General features: G+C 37.9%; 1 protein-coding gene across 1 annotated transcript; it reads left to right on the top strand.

Moving 5' to 3' along the window:
- The first annotated feature begins 521 nt into the window (after positions 1-521).
- On the top strand, positions 522-7,725 carry SPP1 (secreted phosphoprotein 1). Its single transcript, XM_081089400.1, has 7 exons — positions 522-741; positions 1,851-1,918; positions 2,031-2,069; positions 4,371-4,451; positions 4,737-4,778; positions 5,862-6,197; positions 6,890-7,725. Exons 2-7 carry the CDS (start codon positions 1,865-1,867, stop codon positions 7,292-7,294), a joined length of 957 nt encoding a protein of 318 aa, XP_080945526.1. The 5' UTR covers positions 522-741; positions 1,851-1,864; the 3' UTR covers positions 7,295-7,725.
- The last annotated feature ends 12,235 nt before the right edge of the window (positions 7,726-19,960 follow it).

Genomic DNA, 19,960 nt, shown 5'->3' with positions numbered 1-19,960 from the left:
TCATTGTAAGTCCAACTTCATGGGCATGAACATGAACTTTCATGTTTCTAACGCCATTTGTCTAAATGACAAGCTGTTTCACCTTGACATCACAAAACCAAGCTTGAGACTAAAGGATGGAGGCAGGATATCTGAGACCTTTGTACGCCTGAACAACAGCCTTGCAGCTCTTAAATAAATAAATACAATTGTGGGGCACATCTAGTTGCACGTATTACCTTAATCTCTTTTTCAAATGGAAAGAAATAAAACCCATTCTATTTAATTTTATTTAGGACTGATTTTATATTAACAATTTTTCTCCTAATTCAGAAATTATAAAATCTTTGTCAGAACCAGTCATTTCCCCCTTTTTTTAATGGGACTCCAAGGTGCCCTTTCATGATGCTGAAATGTCATTCCCATAAAAGAAAATGCCAGCTAATGATATTGTAGAGAAGTAATGGTTTAACTCTGGAGAGTGTGTGTGTGTGTGTGTGTGTGTGTATGTGTGTGTGTGTGTGTACCACAAAACCAGAGGGGGAAGTGTGGGAGCAAGTGGGTTGGGCAGTGGCAAAAAACCTCATGACACATCTCTCCGCCTCCCTGTGTTGGGGGGAGGGAGGGTGTCTGAGCAGCATTTAAATACTGGGAGGTCCTGGTTGTCAGCAGCAAGAGGAGGAGACACCGAGTGCAGCACCCTCTGGGACTGGACTCTCCTCTCAGACCCGTGGCAGCCTTCTCAGCCAGCAGCAGACGGAGGTAAGCCTGCAGTGTGCTCTCCTGCTGCTGTGTCCTACACATGCAGTTCCGTTCATGGGGAAGGTCAAGCTGTGAGGCAAAGGGCGTCACTGTAATGCTGTTCATCATATTTTAAATTGTTTTAGTCTTTTGAATAAGCTTGCTAGATACATAGCAGATCTCTTGCAGACCAGCTATTTTGAAAGCCAGTCAATATAAAACTTAAAAATCCTTCCATTCAGTCCTCAAAAGAAATGATACTATCTCTTCCAATTAGAAAAAAAGAAAAAGGTACAATTCTATGCCCCTGTGGGATGACTATGCCCATATCATTTTAAATGGATAGATGACTAGGGAGGCATTTCAAAGGAAAAGGATCTTCAGTGCTAATATAAGCTAATGATAATGCTGTTTTTAATTATTTGATTTAAACTATTTTCAAGAGGGAAAGTTTCTGATTTTTTTTTTTTTACTTCTCTGTATTTACCTATTAAAATTTTCACCAAAAACTTGTATGACATTATGTAGACTTATTGCAAATAAAAAAAAGCTGTTCTTTTCAATGTTTCCTTTTTTGTTTCAAATTTCTAGAATAACTTATTTTCTAGAATAACTAATTCTAGAAGTAGCTTTATTTCACCCAAGTAGCATCTTTTTAATAATTTAAGTTAAAATCATATTTGAAATGCATGCTGAAAAAATGGAGAAAGCACATTTCTTTCATAGTTTTATCACTCCTTGTGTTTTTCTTCCCTGAAAAGTATAAGTCCCACGCTATCTTATTATTTTAATTCATTTACTGTTGGTCTGTGCTTCGGTTTAGACAGCTGGCAGTGTCAGGAACTAATGGTGTGATCTCTGGAACCCTAAATTTAAAAGTTGAATAAATATAGACTTGTAAACTTCTTCTCTCCCTTGCCCAATAGGGAAAGATGAAGAATAGAGGTAGCATTACAAATATTAATTCAAAAGGACCATAATATTAAAAAGAAAACGTTCCTCTAGGAAGTAGAACATATTCTACAGGAAATGTATTTTATTTGTGATTATTTTGTAATATGGTAGAATAATAAGGTATCACTGTTTTAACCTGTGAAGAGATCAAATATTCATTACAAAATATTTTGCAGGAAAAATCACCACCATGAGAATTGCAGTGATTTGCTTCTGCTTATTAGGCATCACCTACGCCCTACCAGTGAGTACAGCTGAATTTTAAGGAAAATTTCTCAAAATCAATTAATTGGATGCCCCCATGTGCTGGGCACACATTCACGTTGTAATCTTTCTTCATCTTTTCTGTTTCAAAGGTTAAACATGCTGATTCTGGCAGCTCTGAGGAAAAGCAGGTAAGCATCTTTTAGATTTAGCACAGACTTAAATTATTTATGCAGCTGTTTCAAGAAGCACTACAAACATATCTGTTGTAATTTTACTTATTATCAGAGTCAAGACTTTTAATTTATAAGTAATTGACTGCCTGTCAACTTAGGCTAGTGCCAAGCACAGCATAATTTTTAACAAATATATGTTCCACACACTGAACTAGATTTTTTGTATACTAAAATAATATTCTATGCCATTATTACTTATGTAAAATTAGTTCTCTGAAGTTGCATGACTTTTTTTTTCCACGAGTCAGCATACTGTTCTAGAAGTAGAAAATCCCACCCTTTTTTTTTTTTACTTAGTGGAAGGCGTAATTTAAAATGGGCCTCACGTATTGGACAGTTTACATAAGTGCAATATTCACAGTATGTCCTAAGATATTTGCCAAGAAGCCCATTATAAAAAGAAAGTCTATTTATGGTATTTGTATCCATTAGGCTTGTCAGCTGACTTTAGATCACAGTTCTCTAACCAAGCATAAGACCAAATCAAACTCTTTATTATAATTATTTGACTAGCGCCATAGAGGTACCTGCCCCTCCACAATAGGAGAAACTGTGCCAGGCAAACAACAAATGGGCATTGTCCCGAGGAGCCTGGACAAAAAGACACAGGGTTCGATTCAGACAAAGAGAATTAAGGCCAATATAGAGTTTCCTGGAGTCACTGTAATTAGATTGCTTAATGAAGACACTAAGAGAGGTATTGTTGCATGTGGTTGAGTGTGCAAGTATGTGTGCGTAGGTGTGTCTGTTTTCCAAGTGATTTAAGAACACAAGTATTGTTTGAATTACAACAAGCCAGAAAAATTAACATTTTCAGAGAAGAGAGAGGTCACACTATTGAGGCAAAAAAATAATGTCTTTTTAATAAAAAAAATATATGACACATGAAGCCATGGCAGTATAAGTTATTACATGATATTTAGGAGATGAGTGAAGAGCTCAGCCTACTAGCATCCTAGACATGAGACTTAGTAGGAAATATGGAGTCTGTAGGGAGACACCTGTGAAGATGAAAACTGGGTATCTGTGAGGGTTACAACTACTGGGTGGATTTTAGTCTATTTTGCTTAGCTTTATTTTTTTCATATTGCTTTTATAAATTATAAATTTAACCTACAAATACATTCTCCCTAAACCTGTATTACATGTATCATCAGGAAATAGACATATTTGTAAAATATATAGTATGACATATTTCTATATAATACTTACATAAATACATTTTTTAAAGAAAGAGGGAAACTTTGAACTCATCTAGACCAGTAGTTTTTCGTACCTTTTTAAAGCAAAACTTTCACAGAAGCCCAACCTGAAGCTGCTCTTGCTACAGCCAGCCATGGAGAAGTGCAAAGTGATGACTGGTTTCCTCCCTTCTCTCCTTTCTCCAAACCCCCAACCACCTTGGTGGCTGCAGAAAGAACTCTATGGAACCCTCAAGGTTCTCGTTCTCATTGACTTCCACGGGTAATACAGCCCATCAGATGACATGCATTCAGAGCAATTTCCACTCCTCTGTACTAGCATATCATCATCATTGTCCAAATAAATAACTTGGCTAAAAAGCAGAGGACATTCCATTCATGTCTTTGGCACCCTAGAGCAATAGAACTTTGGTGAGATGATGTTAATATTTTTTTTCCTCACCCTCCACTAAGATAGCCACTAGACTCATGAGGCTATTAAACATTTAAACTGTAGCTAGTGCAACTGAGAAACTGAAATTTTCATTTAATTTTAATTAAATTTAGATAGCTACATAGTAGAGGAGATCTTGAAGATCAGTGCTCATTAAGGGCACCTCTGTTTTAGTTGTACTTTATCTGAGAGGAAATTTCAGAGAAAACATAGAACAGGGAAGCAGAGTGTTAAGATCAGTGTGGAGAGCCAGTGTGATGGATTTGAACCTTGACTCTTAACTTCACTGTGGCTTAATTTCTCCTCATCTGCAACATGGAAGCAAGAATGATATCAATCTCATAGGGGATTGAGAGGATTAAATGAATGAAAACATGTAAACACTTTGGAAGGGTGCCTGGCCCACAGTAAGTGCTATGTAAGAGTTTATTAAGTGAATCTGAAAGAAAAAATAGGTTAGAAAAGGGGTGTCTAAGGCTCTGGTTGAATATATATATGCATATTACTCTTATCCATCAGTATTGGTGAAGTATAGTTGCTTTTTAAGCATATCACTTAGAGATCTTTGTTTCTTTTTTTTAAATAATGACCAATATGCAACTTTTTTTTTTTTTTTGGTAGCTTTACAACAAACACCCAGATGCTGTAGCCACATGGCTAAAGCCTGACCCATCTCAGAAGCAGAGTCTCCTAGCACCACAGGTATTTTTAATTTTGATTATTTTCAAAAGTGATGTGTCTTGCAATTAAAGAACAACAACAAAAAATATATAGCCACCAACCAGACCACTGGGCTAAGTAGATCCTCATGCCTATTAGCAAATGCAATTCTAGGACATCAACTAATCTGACATGTTGACTCTTTCCCCTTTAAGTCATTCACCAACAAGGCTGAAAAATAAGACCTGCTTTGGATGGAAAGAGCTAACTCTAGGATAAAAAGGTTAAGCATGTGTGCTATATACTGATATGCCTTTCCTTCTTCAGAATACGGTATCCTCTGAAGAAACTGATGACTTCAAACAAGAGGTGAGTTCCCACTTTGAAGCAGAGGCCGACCATGCCATGGAGAGACAAAGAAGCCACTCGTTCTCCTAATGACATTTCCTGAGTTTGATTCTATCAAAATTCCATGAACGAACTTTCCAGTAAACTGCCAGTCTAACACCGGAAGAAAATATGTGTTTACTAAATGCCAGAAATACCAGATTTTTTCTGCTAAGTTTAGTGTGGCAGGAAATGTTTACTAATGTCTGTTATTTGAAATGCTAAACCTCTTGCAATTGATTTAAGGTATTTTATAGATGTCTTATCTAATATCTGACACGCAGCTAATAAATAACTATAAGCCCAAGAGTTTGCCTCTAGGAACATTTCTGTTCCTAACATATTGGTTTATTTGATAACTATTTTAGGGCTGTTAGTGAGGACTTTTTATTAGGACTAGCAATATACTTGCTAAGCAAAGAAAAAAGTTTGTTTTCCTTAAAATTCTGTTTGAATACGCTAAGATTTGCTAGCAAGAAAAGTTAGATAAATGACCCAGTGTATTTGCTAATTGGAAGTTTAATAGACATTAAGTGGCTAATTCAATGGACAGATCTGAGCTGTACTTTATACACATGCATAACAGTCACTTTTTGATGATCCATGTTAATAGGGAGGTAGTTTTAGGTTTTGCGGCATGATGATGCTCTGATCTCCTGAGAATTCTCATTTCTAATACAAAAAGATAATCTCACAATCATGTATCTGTATTTATTGCATGATTGAATTTGGCCTATTAAATAATGTCTAATGTGAACCAGAAAAAAAAAAGTTATCAATATAAATATTCTACTCATATATCTTACTTGAAAATATCTAGAAAAATAATTTTTATGGGAAATCAAGAAAAATACTTTAATTATTATTCAATTTATCCTTATGTTAAAAAAAAAAAAAGAAATTGAAAGGTGCTCACTTTAGCTCTTAAAAACCATTGAGTGCATTGTTGTGGATGCAGAGATCCTGAAACTAAATAAAAGAAAGATAGTAAAAGACTAATGCACTATAAAGGCTAAGGAAAGTTAAAATGCTTACACTAATTTTTCTGGCCATCTTGATTTTTAGACTCTCCCAAGTAAGTCCAATGAAAGCCAGGACCACACAGATGATGTGGATGATGATGATGACGAAGATCATGTGGATAGCCAAGACTCCATCGACTCAAATGACTCAGATGACGATGATCATACTGATGACCCTGACAATTCTGACGAGTCTCACCATTCTGATGAATCTGATGAACTGGTCACTGACTTTCCCACTGACTTTCCCACTGACTTTCCTGGAACCCCTTTTGCCACTCCAGCTGTCCCCACAATAGACACAAATGATGGCCGAGGTGATAGTGTGGCTTATGGACTGAGGTTAAAATCTAAGAAGTTACACAGATCTGTCATCCAGGTAAGCCCTTTAACAGACATATCTGATGGTCATGATTAGAGCCCAATTCTATGAACCAGAGTCTGCACATTCACTTATTCATTCATGCATTCATTCATTCAGCATTATTATTACTTTATGACCATTGAATATGAGACTTTTTCCCTTGGTGTTTTTTTTTTTAAGTCCACATAATTCCTCTCTAATTTTGTCTCTCAATCACAATGCTATTTTTCCCCAAATTCTGGCTGTAAAGCATTTATGCTATTCACTTTTTTTTTTTAGATTAAAAGGAGACTGAAAAACAGCAATTACTTGCACAATACAATGGTCACATTTTGAAGTTAAATACCTAAGAGGAATGGGAGAGTTGCAAATTACACTGAATCTATAGTCAAAAGATCTGGATTTGATACATAGCCATCGTTTGCTTTATTTTTTAACTTTTAATTCACGTTTCTTTATGTAAAACAGAGATAAGGAGACTTACCTCATAGGTTTCATCACATACATCATTGATGTAACTATTACATCAAAGGAGATGAAGCATGAAAGGGCTTGGTGAAATATAAAGTAACATGCTAGTATTATTTTTTACTTCAGCCAAATTTCGACAGTTTTCATTGGCCTAAAAGTTTGAGAGCAGGAAAGAATTACAATGTGCCTATTCCTGGCTGTCATTTAACTCTTCTTCCATTTGTGCTGTGATTCAGTATCCTGATGCTACAGAGGAAGACCTCACGTCACACATGGAAAGCGATGAGATGGATGATGCACACAGGGCCATCCTTGTTGCCCAGGGCCTGCCCGTGGCTTCTGATTGGGACCGCCGTGGGAAGGACAGCCAGGAAACAAGTCAGCTGGATGACCACAGTGTGGAAACCCACAGCCACGAGCTTGCCAAAGAATATAAGCTGAAGGCAATGGATGCAAGCAATGAGCATTCTGTTGGGATTGATAGTCAGGAAAATTCCAGAGTCAGCCATGAGTTCCACAGCCGAGAACTGCAGAGCCATGAAGACAAACTGGCATCAGACCCCCAGAGTGAGGAACAAGACAAACATCTCAAATTTCGCATTTCTCATGAATTAGAAAGTGCATCATCTGAGGTCAATTAAAAAAAAGAAAAATACAATTTTCTGCTTTTAGTTAAAAGGGAAAAATACATTATAACGAGGTGGGAGACAATATGAAATGCTTATTTCTCAGCTTAGGTGGTGAATGTATATGTACGTGAATCTGGAATAGATAATGTTTTTAATCAATAGTTTAGTGTGTGGCTTCATGTAACAACTTCGTAAACTAAAAGCTTGGATGTTCTCTCCATATAAGTAATGCAAATTAACACTGTATTTTAATGTTTGCTATTCTTTTACAAATAGAAATTTATGTAGAAGCAAAGAACATGCTTTTTGCAGAAGCAAACGAAATACTTTTACACAATTATAAGAGAACATAAAATTTAGTCACTATAATTGTTTGTTTTTCAAATTAGTGTACATTTTGTTGTGATTATTTTTGTTTACACGAATAAATCTTTTATCTCGAATGTAATGAGAGTTTGGTGATGTCAGTGGCTCTCCCTGTATTTGGTTTCCCACAGTTGCTCAACAATTAACAGATGTAACCACTTTAATGAATGTGCTGGACTTGGTAGAGAGCAATCTAGGAACTGCTGTACCAACTGTACAGGTTCTGGATTGAGCTAAATTCCTGCCCAAGGAAACAGGTGTCAAGTGGGGATGGATATTCAGCCAGAAATCTTCCAACCAGGCTGGGCTCTTTAAGCTGCTTCCACTGAGTGAAAGCAGAATTTTTTTAATTTTTACAAAGCTGATATAAAAGCTAACAAAAGCCCACTGGGGTGGGGGGACAGGGGCGGGCTGGAGAGGGTCAATGGGGAAAAAGAGGGGACGTATATAATACTTTCAACAATAAAGATTATATATATATATATATATATATATATATATATATATATATATATATACACCCACACACATATGAATAAATAAATACATTAATTAATTAAATAAAAGCTAACAAAATTCCTAGATGCAATCACACATGAATTTTATTGTTTCTCATCACTCCATTAATTTGCTCAGTAAATCTATTGTTTTTGTGTCCTTGGTTGGAAACTTGGGAAGGTTCCATAGCTATTCTGATCACTCATAGAAAATAAATAGTGCCTTGCAATGGAAAAACTTTTAATGCAGTTTCAGGTAAAAATCAAATTTCTCAATTTCATTCAAAATGAAAAGTTTTGCAAACCTAAAGTGGAGCAAGCATCTTTATGTCCCTGTTTTACCCTCTGCTTTTTCTAAAACTAGAAATTCCATTTGGAACTTTAAAATTTTTCTATTAACCAACTCTCAGGACAAAAGGGGTGAATTGTAATTGTGTAAATTTCTAAAAAAAAAAAAAAGAAAGAAAGAAAAGAATCATAATGGAAACAAAATCAATAGAGTGATCACAGAAAATCCATAGCCTTAATTCTTGCAGCAGCAGCAACAACAACAAAAAGAATAAAAATCAATACATTAAGCTCCCATCTTAAAAAGCAGAAAAAGCCAATGAAGTATAGCAAACTTATAAGAAAAGAAAAATAAAGTTAAAAACAAAAAGAATGAGGTAGAGAACAGAAAAACAACAGTAGAAATTAATAAATCAAAACGCTGATTCTTTAAAAAGAAATCAAAAAATAGATAAGCCACTACCTAATCCAATAAAGGAGAAAGGCAGAAATCACAAATACAAAAAACAGAGATACCCAATGAAACAGGAAATTTTAAACATTGAGCCCTGCCGGCAGAGCTCAGTGGTTGAGTGTCAGCCTATGTACCAGGAGGTCACAGTTCAATTCCCGGTCAGTGCATACACCTAGGTTACGGGCTCAATCCCCAGTGGGGGGCATGCAGAAGGCAGCCAATCAATGATTCTCTCTAATCATTGATGTTTCTATCTCTCTCTTTCTCTCCCTCTCCCTGTTTCTCTGAAATCAATAAAAATATTCTTTCAATACAATAAAAATTAAAAGAGACTACTTTGCACAATACAAAACAAATGAAAAATCAAAATAAATTGAATTATTTTCTAAAAAATACAATTTACCAAAATTGACCTTGCTACACAGGAAAGCGTAGATATGTTTCTGTAGAGGAAAGATAAAATATGATTTATAAAACTAACTATAAAAACTAGACCCAAATGATTTTACAAGGGAATTCTAGCAAACTTTCAATGACCAGATAATCCCAATACCATTTAAATTGTAGCAGAGAGGGAAAACTGTCAAATGATCTTCATGAAACAAGTGAAACTTTGACACTAAAACCTGGTGAATATTGCAAACACACACAAAATAGTATAATCTACATAACTAGCAATAAATAAGTACTGAATAGCCTGGCCAGTGTGGCACAATGGTTGAACATCAACCCATGAACCAGGTGGGCATGGTTCAATTCTCGGTCAGGGCAAATCCCCAGGTTTCCTGCTCAACCCCCAGTAGGGGATGTACAGGACGCAGCCCATCCATGTTTCCCTCTCCATTCCTCTCTGAAATCAATAAAAATATAATTTTTAAAAAATGCATAATAATCAAGGTGGGAGGAGTATTCTTAGACAATGATGCTTTAATATTAGTAAATTTACTCCTATAATTCACCATATAGTTAGATTAAGGAGGAAGATGTCCTTTGACTAGATCTACAGATTATTAAAAAGGACTTTGTGTAAGTCAGCTACTACTGTGAAAATGCGCAACAAACATTCCCATCAAATATTTTTCTTTTTATCACTCATTAATCTATGGGTAGCAGAGGTGGCTGTGCTTTAGACTGCAGGATGGATTCAGGTCTGCTCCATATGTCTCTCTAACTGGGACTAACTACCCAGGGCATGTCTTCCTGGTGGCAAAGGCACAAACATAAGAGGGATGTGTATTCTTAAATTCATAAAAATAAAATGAAAATTAAAGGATTCTTCCTTAGCATGATGAAATATTTTATATCTCAGCTTGTAAACCAGCATCATATTTAATGGAGAAACTTTAAAGGAATTCCCATTAAACTCAAGGACAAGAAAAATCATAACTATTTACATATATGAAAACTGAGAAAGAATTAAATTATATTATGTAGATTATATAATACTACACCTAGAAAACAAAGTATCAGTACTAAAAATAACAAGTAACAAGATCTATAGGGTAGCATAATATGAAAGTTACCTAAAAACATATACACAAAAAATACAAGCAATAACCATTTAAAAGTCATAATGTCATTTAATATAGAAATCAAAAAAGATAAAATACTTAACAGAAAATGTGCCAAAATTATATTAGAAAATGTGTGGGAAAACATCTGTACGTTTCTCATATAGAACAATTCAACATCATAAAGATGGCAAGTCTCCCCAAGTAATATATTATTGTGATTCCAATGAAAATGAAAGTTTCACCTAGAGCTATACAAACTAATTCTAAAGCTCATATGGAAAAAATAAACATACAATAATATAAAGGAAATTTTTGAAAGATACAAGCAATAAGGAAGGACTAGCCCTAAGAAATATTAAATCAGACTATAGAGCGTCTCTAATAAAAAAAAAAAATACTGTGTTACTGGCAAAGGAATAGAGGGAGTAACGAGAATATAGGTTCAGAAATAGACCCAAGTACATGTGGAAATTGCTGGATGGCATTTAAGATCACGTGGGAGAAGATGGACTTTTAAATAAATGATGCTGAGTGACTGGACATCCACTCAGAAAAAGATAAAATTGGATCCATAGTTCACATCATACATCTAAGTAAACTCCAAAGGAACTATAAAAATATTAAACAAATACATGAGGGAGTTAACCAGGGTGTGGGGAAGGTTTTCTATGAGGAGACTCAACCTATATCACCTGCTATAGACTAAAATTCATAAGTTAAAGTCTAAGGCCCAATGCGAGGGGATTTGGAGGTGGGGCCTTGGGGAAGTGATTAGATCATGAGGGTGGAGTGCTCATGAATAGGATTAATGTCCTTATAAGAGAGGCCCCTAGAGCTCCCTCGACCCTTCCACCATGGAAGGACACAGTAAGAAGACGGCCACCTATGAAACAAAGAGTAGGCCCTCACCAGACGCCTAATCTCCTGAGGCCTTGAGCTATGAGAAGTAAATATTTCTCATTTATAAGGCACCCAGTCTTTTGGTATTTGGTATAGTAGCCGGAACAGATAAGACAACACCATCCTTGTGGCCCTCATTAGTCAAGAGCAGTGACCCCTGGGGTTCCCCACGTACTTGCTTCAGTTGGCACCTCATCACAACCAGCCACAGGTAACCGCTTCATTAACTGTCTTTTCCCTGCATGCCAGGAAATACAACATCCCATTTCCCATTGGCAAGTGGCTCTGCACCGTGCTCCAGTCCAAAGGCATGACCCAGTTAATCCAGAAACTGTATGTCTGAGTGGTGGTACCATTCAAAGACCACTCCCTGTACTCTCTCAGTCCGGCTTCACTTAGAAGAGGGGACACACCCCAGTAACCTGAATAAGGAAAATTTAACATGAAGAATTATTAACAAACAGCAAGCTAACCAGAGGAGATAAAAGGGAACCTTAACAATATTGTTGGACAGAGTACCCACATAAGGAAGAATTTGGATGTTGAATTAAGTCTCCCCAAAGCTAAGACTTAAACTTCACTAGCGAGGGTGTAGCTGCAGCCCAGAGGATGGCAGAGAAGTTTGCTGTTATCCTGGGTGGGAGCTGGTCCATCGCGGGTGGGTTGAAGTTGGCAAACAGGTCACTTCCCACAGGAGCGCCAGTAGGCTGAGGCTGGCAAGCAGGAAACCGTGGGCCCTGACTGCTGAGCAGGAAACTGCCTGTCAGGTGCCAGCAAAACTAGCCAGAGAGTGAGCACCACCGAGTGTTCTGCATACACACCGCTGGCAGCTGCTCCTTAGAAGGAGCTAGAAGAGAGGACACTCACCAGCCCCAAAACCTGTTTCCCCGCAGTGTCCCTCCAGCGCCCTCTACTGTCAAAGTTTGCCAGGTGCCACCTGCAAAGGTGTTTGCAACTTCCAACTCCAGTATTGCAAAGCGGGGAGAGGCAATGGATTCTGAGCAGGACAGCAGTAAGCTGATAGCTGTCACCGTCCCTGGGGAAATGGCTGATTCCTGTCCATGAACAAAATGAGTAAAAAATGAGCCTGGAAAATCTCTTTAATGATAGAAAGCAAGGAAGCTCTCAGAACCAAAATGGGGTCATAACCAAGGGACCAAAGAGCAGACTTGAAGGCGACTTCCATTGGCCAAAATGAAATAGTTGGAAAACAAAAAGAATAATGGCAGGAATGGATTGTTCCTAATTGAATTTTTTCAATTACATGAGCATTTAGTGATACTATAAGAGAAGAGAAAGCATAAAAGAAAGATCTTCTTTACAGATGAATGCCCGCTAATAACAAATGTAGAAGGAATAATAAAATTAGATAAATCATTTTGCAATTTACAGTGTAATATTGACTCAGGAAATAATTACTAATGAATGTTAAAATCATTGCAAGGAAGGTTTTTGGGAATAGGATATTTATCTGGTCTCAGAAGACCACGCCACAAATTACTAACGCCAAAGGAAGAAGATGCTTTGAACTAGAGAGATTGGTTTCGTTAATGGGATTGCTAACTATGAGCTTCCTAATGTGATGCAATAAGAAAAGTGCAACATCACCTGTGAAATATATTTGTAAGAAAATGTTTAACAGAATCAAATTGTAAGAAAACAAACAAGCCTAGAATTTGAGTTACTCTATGATAACACTGGTCTGAACTTTCCAAAAAGTAAGATTGCCAAATAAAATACAGGATACTCAGCTGAATTTAAAATGAACAACAAATCATTTTTATGTATAAGCATGGGGCATATTATACTGAAAGATGATTCATTGCTTATCTGGTGCTCAAATTAATTGAGCATCCATTATTTTTATTTTCTAAATCTGTCAATCCTACAAAAAAAAGTCATAACCAAGGATAATTCATAAACTTTGATTGCCCCCTGGATTGAAAAAGAAACAAAATTATAAAACACATTTTGGGGACAATTATGGTCATTTGAAAGTACATAGTATGTTAGATGATATTGTAGAATTATTGTTAATTTTTAAGTGTGATGATTGTGTCATGTTTATGAAAGTAAATGTCCTTATACTTAAGGGATGTACAATAAAAGACTTACGAGTGCATCTGGAAATAATATCTGCCAAAGCAATCTTGAGAAAAAAGAACAAATCTGGAGGCATCACACTTGCTGATATCAAACTATATCACAAAGCTATAGTAATCAAAGCAGTATGATACAGATACATAAAACAACGCAACATAATTGGAAGCCCAGAAATAAATCCCTGTATATTATGGTCAACTAATCTTTGACAAGGGCACCAAGAATACTCAATTGGGAAAGAATAGTCTCTTCAAAAAATAATATTGGGAAAACCAGATGTTCGCATGCAAAAGAAGTAATTGGACCCTTATATTACACCACACACAAATAGTGTGCATTATGCAGTGTTGGTGGAAATGTAAATTGGCACAACCTTTCAGTATGAAACTTCCTCAAAAAATCAAAAAAGGAACTTTCATACGATCCTACTTCTAGATATATATATATATATATATATATATATATATATATATAGAAACCAGTATCTTGAAGAGATATCTGCACTCCCTTGTTCATTGCAGCACATTCACAATAACCAAGATATGGAAACAATTTAAGTCCATCAACAGATGAAAGGATAAAGAAAATGTGGGATATATATCATAGAATATAATTCAGCCATAAAAAAGAAGCAAATCCTATCATTTGGAACAAATGGATGAAATTGGAGGACATTATGCTAAGTGAAATAAGATAAGAAGGCATATACTGTATTATCTCACTTGTATGTGGAATCTAAGTGACCTTGCATATGGTGATGACTTTTTAGGCATAACATCAGAGAGTAGGACAATAGTTGCCAGGACTGGGGTGTGAGAGAAATGGTGAGATGTTGGTCAAGGGCACAAACATTCAGTTATAATATTAATAAATCTGGAGGATTTAACATACAACATGGTGGTTATACTTAATAATACAGTATTGTATACTTAAAATTTGGTAAGAGAGTAGATCTTAAGTGTTCTCACCACACACACAAAGAAAGGTGACTATGTGAGGTGAAAAGTATGTTAACTTGCTTGTAGTAATCATTTCACAATGTATGTGTAATTAAATCATCATATGGTACAACTTTTTAAAAAATCATATCATAGCCCTGGTTGGTTTGGCTCAGTGGATAGAGCATCGGCCTGCTGACTAACGGGTCCTGGGTTTGATTCCGGTCAAAGGCACATGCCAGGGTTTTGGGCTCGATTCCCAGTGGGGGGCACACAGGAAGCAGCTGATCAATGATTCTCTCTCATTATTGATGTTTCTATCTCTCTCTCCCTTTCCCTTCTCCTCTGAAATCAATAAAAATATATCTTTTAAAAAATCACATCATATGCCTAATTATATACAATTTGTATTTATAAATCATGCTGTAATAAAACCTTATGAATGTGGGGAGCGGATATAGGGTTAAGCCTCGGACTGACCTGTTGGCAAAGTCACAAACAAGTCTTCTTCCGAGTCTTAAACAACCCAATCCAGGAGGTGGCCGCTGATTTACACGCGCTGTCATTTAAATAAAAATGGGGGAATTTGCCGGAAGCCGGTCCACCCTTGCTGCTTGACAGTGTCGCTGCAGGGAAGAAACATCTGCACAGCTTAAGTTTCAAAGGACCTGGCATACCGTTCTTAATATGGTTTGCTCCCCCTCTTAGCGCTATGTGTTTTAAACAGGACCACCTCCCTGAGAAAGGTTGTTTCCCCAGGTTAGGGATTAACAGGACTAAGGAGGGGAATAAATCAGTGAAACCCCCTAGTGTTACAGAAATACCATGTGCTACTTATGAAGGACTTGGACTCAGACTGTTGGCAATAAATGTGGGACTTGTTGGGCCACATCCCCAGGGGTCTGCCCACCAGGGAAAGCACCAAAGCCTATACCCCTGGAGACCCACCAACACAGGGCAGTCCCAGGGAAGGCAAGCAGCGAGGCTGGGAGGATGGAACCTTTACTGGGTAGGATAATCTCCTTCAGTCACCTCCTTGTAGCCTATCAGTACAGCAGTGACCTTGGAATAGCCCTTGTAATGGAACACAGAGATTAACCTAGACAGGATTAAAATCAACAGAACTAGATAGAGAGACAGGATTTTTGGCAAAGGTCAGATAAGAAACAAGGAACTGTAGAACTTTACCCAAAACAAGCATACTATGATGTGATTATAGAGGCATGCTTATAAAATCAACTGGTATAAATACAGATGGAATCGGAGAATAAAAAGAAGAACCTTGCTATGCTGATCAACTGAAGGCTGCCTCCATGTCCTTCCTTCTTCACCGACTCCGTCCACACCTTTGGGAACCCCTGGACCTGCTGGGGCTGGACCCCAACATGTGAAAAACCCAAATGTAAATAGATGAAGTCCCTCTGTGTAAAGACAGATTCATATAATTGTATAAAAAAGAATAATAAATCCTACATCATCTTTTGTTTCTCTTTGCTTTGTGTGCTTCATTTATATACAGATCAATTTTTAAAGAATTTATAAAATTGCTGTAAAAAAATAGGATTAAAGCAAATAGCATGCAATAAAACAAGACTTTATTCCATATTGTTAAGGATATAACTATTCTGGGCCATTATGCACCAAATAACAGGGCAACAAAATATTATGTACAAATATTATAACAACAATAAGTAATTGATGAAAAGATAATAATAAAAAACCTAGCCCTTGCATATGGTGATAGCTTTTTAGCTATATCACCAAAGGTATAATCCATGAAAGAAGGAATTTTTAAGCAGGGCTTAATTAAAGTTAAAAATGTCTCCTTTGTGCCCAGCCGGTGTGAGCACTGATCTATGACTCAGAAAGTCATCGCTCAATTCCTGGTCAGGGGACATGTCTGGGTTGTGGGCTCGATTCCCAGTAGGGGGCATGCAGGAGGCAGCCAATCAGAGATTCTCTCTCATCATTGATGTTTCTATCTCTCTCCCTCTCTCTTCATCTCTGAAATCAATAAAAATATTTATTTAAATAATAATAATAATAAAATAAAAATGTCTGCTTTGCAAAAGACAATGTCAAGAGAATGAAAAGACAAGCTACATGCTGGGAGGAAATATTTTAACAGACACATCTGATAAAAGACTGGTATCCAAAATACACAAGGAACTCTTAAAAACGTAATAGTAAGAAAATAAAAAATTCAATTAAAAAGTGGGTCAAAGACTTTAACAAACCCCTTACCAGAGAAGATATACATATGGGAACTGAGCATGTGAAAGATATTCTACATCATATGTCATCAGGAAAATGCTAATTAAAACAACAAGATATCTTACACAGCTCCTGTGTTAAGCGTCCACTCCCTGGTGGTCAGTGCACATCATAGCAACCGGTTGTTCCACTGTTTGGTCAATTTGCTTATTAGCCTTTTATTATATAATAATGGATATATGTCATTACATATTTGTCCAAACCCTTAGAATATAGAACCCCAAGAGTAAGTTCTAATATAAAACAAAGATTTTAAGTGATAATGCTGTGTCAGTGTACGTTTATCAATTATAACAAATATACCACTTTGATCAGGATGTTGATAATCAAGGAAGCTATGCATGTGTGTAGGAGTTATATGGGAGCTCTCTGTAACTTCTCGTTTTTAAAATATATTTTTATTGATTCCAGAGAGAGGAAGGGAGAGTGAGAGAGGAATAGAAACATCAATGATGAGAGAGAATTATTGATGGGCTGCCTCCGGCACACCCCCTACTGGGGACTGAGCCTGCAACCCAAACATGTACCCTGACTGGGAATTGAACCATGACCTTCTGGCTCACAGGTGAACACTCAATCACTGAACCATGTCGGCCGGGATAATTTCTTATTTTTTATTGTAAACCTGAAACTGCTTTACAAAAACGGGGCTGTGACATAATAGCAGTGAAAATTTTTAACATATCAATTAAGATCACTTGGGTTCATTTAGGAACTAGATGGCATACTGAACAAGCAAATCTGACCAGGAGTTACACAGACCAGACCACCTATTATACTAGGCTAATCTGGTTTAACTACTAAGGCATCAGCCTTCTGAGTATTCTATCCAATGCCCCATATACAACAAGGTTTCTTTACTTTCGATGTTGAGAACTTGAAAAATTCTCACTCTGAGAGAGCGTCGGGAATATTCCCACTTGTTTCTGTCTGGTAGTCCTTTCCTCTGCCTCAAGCAGGTTCCTCAAATGCAGGCTCTGAAGCCTCCAGAGCACCTTGGTGGAAATCTCTGGAGTTCTTTTTCTGTGCAGTTAGTTCTCTCCTCTCTGCTACCCCAAATTCTATCCACATTAGCCTCCCCAAATCCTTAACTTACTGTCTTCTCAACTGAGGGGAACTACACTACCTCTGAGGAGCCCATTTCTAGGGAATTACTGGGGAAACCATAAGGTTCATCTAGTTTACTTATTTTCTTTCAAGAAATGCCTTTTGACCCAGCAATCCCACTTCTGGGAATACATCCTAAGAATCCCTAAACACCGATTCAAAAGAATATATACATTCCAGTGTTATTTACAATAGCCAAGATCTGGAAAGAGCCCAAAGCCCATCCTAATATATATAAAGAGCTAGGTGACCGTCACGACCGAATGGGTGACCGGTCACCATGAAGTGCATGGAGCACCTCTCAGTCCACGCCCTCCCCCAGCCCCCGAGCTGCTCACCACAAGGAGGGGCTGGCAGCAGGGTGGGACTGGGGGCTTTTGAGCGGTGGTGGTGGGCTGCTTTGCAGAGCGGCCGTGAGCTTAGCGGAGCAGTCACCCAGGCGGCAGTCAGTTTCGCAAAGCACCTGTGGGGCGGGAGAGTGTCTCAGAGCAGTCGTGGGGCAGGGGGAAGGGGGAGTTTTGCAGAGCATCCAGTGGCGAGCTTCGTGGGGTGGCAGCAAGCTTCGTGGAGCAGTGGAGGGGCAGGGGGAGCCTCACAGAGCAGTCGCGGGGTTTGCGGAGCGTCCTGGGGTAGGGAGCTTCACGTAGCGTCGCAGGGCAGCAGAGGCCATGCAACAGAGGCCTGGCTAGGCCTAGGGACCCTAACCGTGCACGATTTCATGCGCGCTGGGCCTCTAGTCAGTAGATAAAAAGCTGTGGTACATGGACACAATGGAATACTACATAGCCATAAAAAAGAAGAAACTTACCTTTTGTGACAGCATGGATGGACCAGGCGAGTGTTATGCTAGTGAAATAAGCCAGTGGGTGAAAGACAAATACCATATGATCTCACTTATATGTGGAATCTAATGAAGAAAAATAAATTGATGAACAGAATAGAAACAGAGGCACGGATACATGGAACAGACTGACAGCTGTTAGAGGGGAGAGAGCTGGGAAGACTGGATGAAAGGAGGTGAAGGGATTAGCCAAAGAATATATATCCATAACCCACAGACACAGGCAGCAGTATGGTGATGGCCAGAGGGAAGGAGGGCAAAGGGGGAGTGTGGGGGAGAAGGCAAACATATGAAAACATTTTCAAATGTTTATGAAAATAAGTTTTTAAAAAGAATTATTTGCCACTGCCAATATTTGAAAACCATCCTATATAATAAAAGCTTAATAAGTTAAGTGTCCTGTCATCTATCAACCAATCAAAGCATAATATGCTAATGATATGCTAAGGCCACTCAACTCCTTGCTATGATGTGCACTGACCACCAGGGGCGGATGCTCCAATAGGTAGGTTAGCTTGCTACTGGGGTCTGGCCAATTGGGACTGAGTGAGACGGACCAGGCACACCCTGGAGCCCTCCCACTGTCCCTCCACAGCAGGCCAACCTCCCGCGTCCCTCCCCGGCCCCGACTGTGCACCAGTGGGGTCCCTCAGCCTGGTCTGCACCCTCTCACGAGCCACGAGCCCTCAGGGGATGTTGGAGACACAATTTTGTCCTGATCCCACAGGCCCGGCAGAGGGACCCCACTGGTGCATGAATTCGTGCAGCAGGCCTCTAGTTCTTCATAAACTTGGATTTGTTTTTATATTTGCTTAAAGCAAATGGGTAATTCTGTCCCTATTGCTCCATCAGGGCCAAGAACAGATATTCTTTAAAACTAATTTTAACATAAACCCAATCGTCATGGCTCAGTAGTTGAGTGTTGAGCTATGGACGGAAGTCATAGTTGGATTCCCCTCAGGTCATGCAGGAGGCAGCCAATCAATGATTCTCTCTCATCATTGATGTTTCTGCCTCTCCATCTCTCCCTTCCTCTTTGAAATCAATAAAATTATATTGTAAAAATGAATTTAAAAGTAATTTCAACTTAAAAGAAGATTGAAAAAGATCAACTAAAGTACTATATGACCATGGAGAAATGAAAATGGAGCTAGTAGAATTCACAGGAGTAAATAAGGATTTAAAATACATAATTAGAGAAATAAAAAGCCACATTTGAGACTATAAAAACACAAAATATACAGTAACACAGAGGGCATAATTTATAAAAGCTCCTATTGAAAACAGAAATAGAAAATGGCAAAAAGAAAAAATCATTAAAAAGGGGATAATACAGAAACCAAACACAGTATCTTCAGCATATGCATAACTGGTATTCCTAATTAAGAGACCAAAA

Source organism: Myotis nattereri (genome assembly GCF_964212035.1).
Source record: "Myotis nattereri genome assembly, chromosome: 1".
NCBI classification, from domain to species: Eukaryota; Metazoa; Chordata; class Mammalia; order Chiroptera; family Vespertilionidae; genus Myotis; species Myotis nattereri.
The sequence above is the reverse complement of the archived record's forward strand: the minus strand, read 5'-3'. Positions and strand labels throughout refer to the sequence as shown.

Coding starts and splice junctions, on each gene's coding strand:
- SPP1 (XM_081089400.1), top strand. CDS start 1,865: ATGAGAATTGCAGTGATTTGCTTCTGCTTATTAGGCATCACCTACGCC. Junction 2,070..4,370: donor GCAGCTCTGAGGAAAAGCAG/GTAAGCATCTTT, acceptor TTTTTTTGGTAG/CTTTACAACAAACACCCAGA. Junction 4,452..4,736: donor AGAGTCTCCTAGCACCACAG/GTATTTTTAATT, acceptor TTCCTTCTTCAG/AATACGGTATCCTCTGAAGA.